Source organism: Chrysochloris asiatica, unplaced genomic scaffold, assembly GCF_000296735.1.
Source record: "Chrysochloris asiatica unplaced genomic scaffold, ChrAsi1.0 scaffold00241, whole genome shotgun sequence".
Classification (NCBI taxonomy): Eukaryota; Metazoa; Chordata; class Mammalia; order Afrosoricida; family Chrysochloridae; genus Chrysochloris; species Chrysochloris asiatica.
Genome location: NW_006408759.1, coordinates 2,596,271 through 2,599,486, shown reverse-complemented (window position 1 = coordinate 2,599,486; position 3,216 = coordinate 2,596,271). Strand labels below are relative to the sequence as shown.

Here is a 3,216-nt window from a genome sequence, read left to right as displayed (position 1 = left end):
GTGATGAAGTGGCTGGGGACTTTGGATCCAGAGAGGGAGAGGGACTGGATCCTGAAGACTGGGGGGGTGGCGCGCGCGGGGCAGTGTAGGGGGCGGGTTTATAGGGTATACCCTTTGGTCGGTTGATGATGCATGGAAGGGATTAGAACCATGGCAATGAAACGATATACGGTGGAATGAATGTAAAACTAAAGTTCTCTCATTTAAACTATCATATAACTCACAATAAAACAGCAAAAAAAAAAAAGTACTGCTCCTTTAGTTCCCGAAACTGTACATTTTTATGGGAGCAGACAGCCTCATATTTCTCTTATGGAGTGGCTAGTAGGTTTGAACTGCCAACCTTGAGGTTAGTAGCTCAATGCTTAACTCACGGTGCTACCATGGATCTTTGCATATAACAATGTTATTATTGTTAAGTGCCGTCAAGTCAGTACTTGGGAATTTGACTCATAGTGACCCTGTATAGGGTTTCCAATGAATGGCTTATTACTGTTGTTGCTAAGTGCCATCAAGTCAGTTCCAACCCATAGCGACCCTGTACTGGGTTTCTGAGTGGCCAGTGAGCTTGAGCTACTGACTACTTAGCGGTTAGCTGTCCAGTGAAACTAGAAATATGTAAAAAAAAATAAGATTTTACTACAGATCCATAGGATATCCAAAACAGGACAAGATGTTGGCAGGAGAAAACTATGTAGATAGAGGAGAAAGAATGGAAACTTTACAATTTTTCTGTGAACACAAAAATGCTCTAAAAAGAAATCTATTACACAAACATATAAGCCATAAAAAGTACAAAGAGAAACTATGGGATTAAAACAAATAATAATCTGAATTATACGACGGGTTTTCCTACATACAGAATAAAAGACAGAAAGCATAAAGGCCTTATCTATACATTTTATTATATAAACACATAAATCTATGACTAGGAAAAAAATTATGAATTCTAAAGAAAAACAGAGTTAATATTCCTAATTTAAGAAGTTTCTTAAAAATTAAAAAAGCAAGGTACATAAATAGGTAGTTTGCAAAATAAGAAATACCAACAGCCATTAAATAAGATAGTCAAAGTCACTGGAAACAGATGAATCAAAATTTAAATGAAGGAATCTATCCCCCTACTGCTAAGTGTTATCATGTCAGTTCCGATTCAAAGCGACTCCCTATAGGGTTTCCAAGGCTGTCGATCTTTGTGGGAGGAGAAAGCCTTGTCTTTTTCACTTTTTCCTTATAAGAGTGTCAAACTACCACTCCCCCAAAACCTACAAACAAAAAACTAAAAATACTCAGTTTTGACAGGGAAATGGTACTCCCTCATATCAACAGAAATGTAAATTAGTATCTACAGAGAATTTAGTTTGGAAATATGCTAAATTTTAACCCAGAAATGTTACATTTAGGAATTTATCCAAAGAGGAAGAGGTGTAAGGTACACAAATGCATATGTATATGTGGTGTGTTCGTAGCACACACATATATAAACACTACATATTTGTTTAAGTTTAATAGGAAAAAGTTAAAAGCAATGTGAATGTTATTAGAAGCTTTCTATTAAGGATCTCTATTATGGTGCATACATATACAAGGGGGCTTCCATTACTTTTAATATCACTTTCCATGAACTTTTAAAAATCTTCTCATATGCCACTAAAATAATGAGGATCTTTATGGACATAATGGCTCTCTGCAGTATATTGTTGTAGGAGAAAAAAAAAAAAAGCAGGTTTGAAAATATGTAGATCGTAAAATAATTTATATAAAATTCCACACGTATACAAGAAAGCTTCAAAAAATTCGTGAAGCATTTCCAATATGTTTTAATTCCATTTCCCATTAATTTTTGGAAGCCCTCTCATATATTTGCATAGAGAAATGAACTCTTTTGATATACATCAGATTGTGTGGTGAAATTCCAAGTGACTTTTACTTTCTTCATATATTTCATAGTTTATATAATTTTAAAAGAATAATTATTTATTATATTTTGTTAGGGGTAAAAGTTATTTCCATTTTGAAGGCATAAAAAAGGGAAAGACTTGACCATACTTGACCCACAGTTAAAATACTCCTCCTTCACGCAATATAGCCAAACCTTAGCTGCTGGTTAAATGGAAGGATGCTTACCAAACGCTTGGTTTTCTCTGAAATATCTGATTTCTTTTGAGAATTCCCTTCTTGCAGCACTATCTAAGAAAAAACAAACAAACAAACAACTGTTTTGTAATAATTCCAAAAAAGTTAAGATTGATCCACTCCATGCTTTCTGTTCATAAAATAATTAAATGGATTAGAACAGAGATTTTTAAACTTTCTCTGTTTACAATGTCAAAAGAAATATCTCAGTTCCTTTATTGAGTCCAGATAACTATGTTAAGCATTTATATCCTAACAGTCTCCTATCTCCCAGCCAATTGAAAAATAATACACATCTAAATTGGAAAAAAAAATAATTTTATTCTTCAATAATCACAACTTCCTAACAGGTTCACAGGTAGTATGTACTGTCACTATACAACTTTTACTATATAAGCAAGTATGTATCTACTGGGCACAATATAAACTTTCAAACCTTAAAATCAGATTGCACACGTGTCCTCATTTCCATGCACTTTATATCACAGCAAACACCAAAAATCCAGCTTCACAAAGAGTGTCTTTGAAAGGAAGGTAGTATGATCTAATGTTGAAAATGTGAACCATCTAGAGACAGTTGTTTAAACAGTAGCTGATAGATGCTGATAATTGTACTGCTTTCTTTGAAAACTTAAAATATCCTGAGGATTTGCTACAGTGTTATGGTGCCTCAATGCAGAATTTATGAACAGCTGCATCAGATATAAGGAAATGCTAAAAAATTGTTATCAAGAAGATAGTACATACCTTTGCAACACAAATAAACCATGGTGGCTGACAAACCATGTTGTTGTTTTGTTGTCAGGTGCCATCGAGTCAGAACCGACTCATAGCAACCCCATGCACAGCAGAACAAAACAATGTCTGATCCTGGGCCATCCTCACTACTGCTGCCACACTTGAGTCCATCAATGATGCCACCTGGCAGATCCATCTCGTTAGAGGTCTCCCTCTTTTTCTCTGACCCTCCACCCTACCCAGCATGACATCCTTCTCCAACGATTGTTTCCTCTGGATAATATGTCCAAAGTAGGAGAGATGAAGCTTAGCCATCCTGGCCTCCAAGGAGCACTCTGGCTG

The 3,216-nt window shown here is 35.4% G+C and overlaps 1 protein-coding gene across 1 annotated transcript in view; it reads right to left on the bottom strand.

Annotated features, from left to right (window-relative positions):
• The window catches only part of NUF2 (NUF2, NDC80 kinetochore complex component), a 47,478-nt gene that overhangs the window by 26,595 nt on the left and 17,667 nt on the right, over window positions 1-3,216 (bottom strand). Inside the window, exon 8 of the mRNA XM_006873431.1 lies at window positions 2,128-2,190. Coding sequence (XP_006873493.1) covers window positions 2,128-2,190 — 63 coding nt within the window. The remainder of the gene's footprint in view (window positions 1-2,127; window positions 2,191-3,216) is intronic.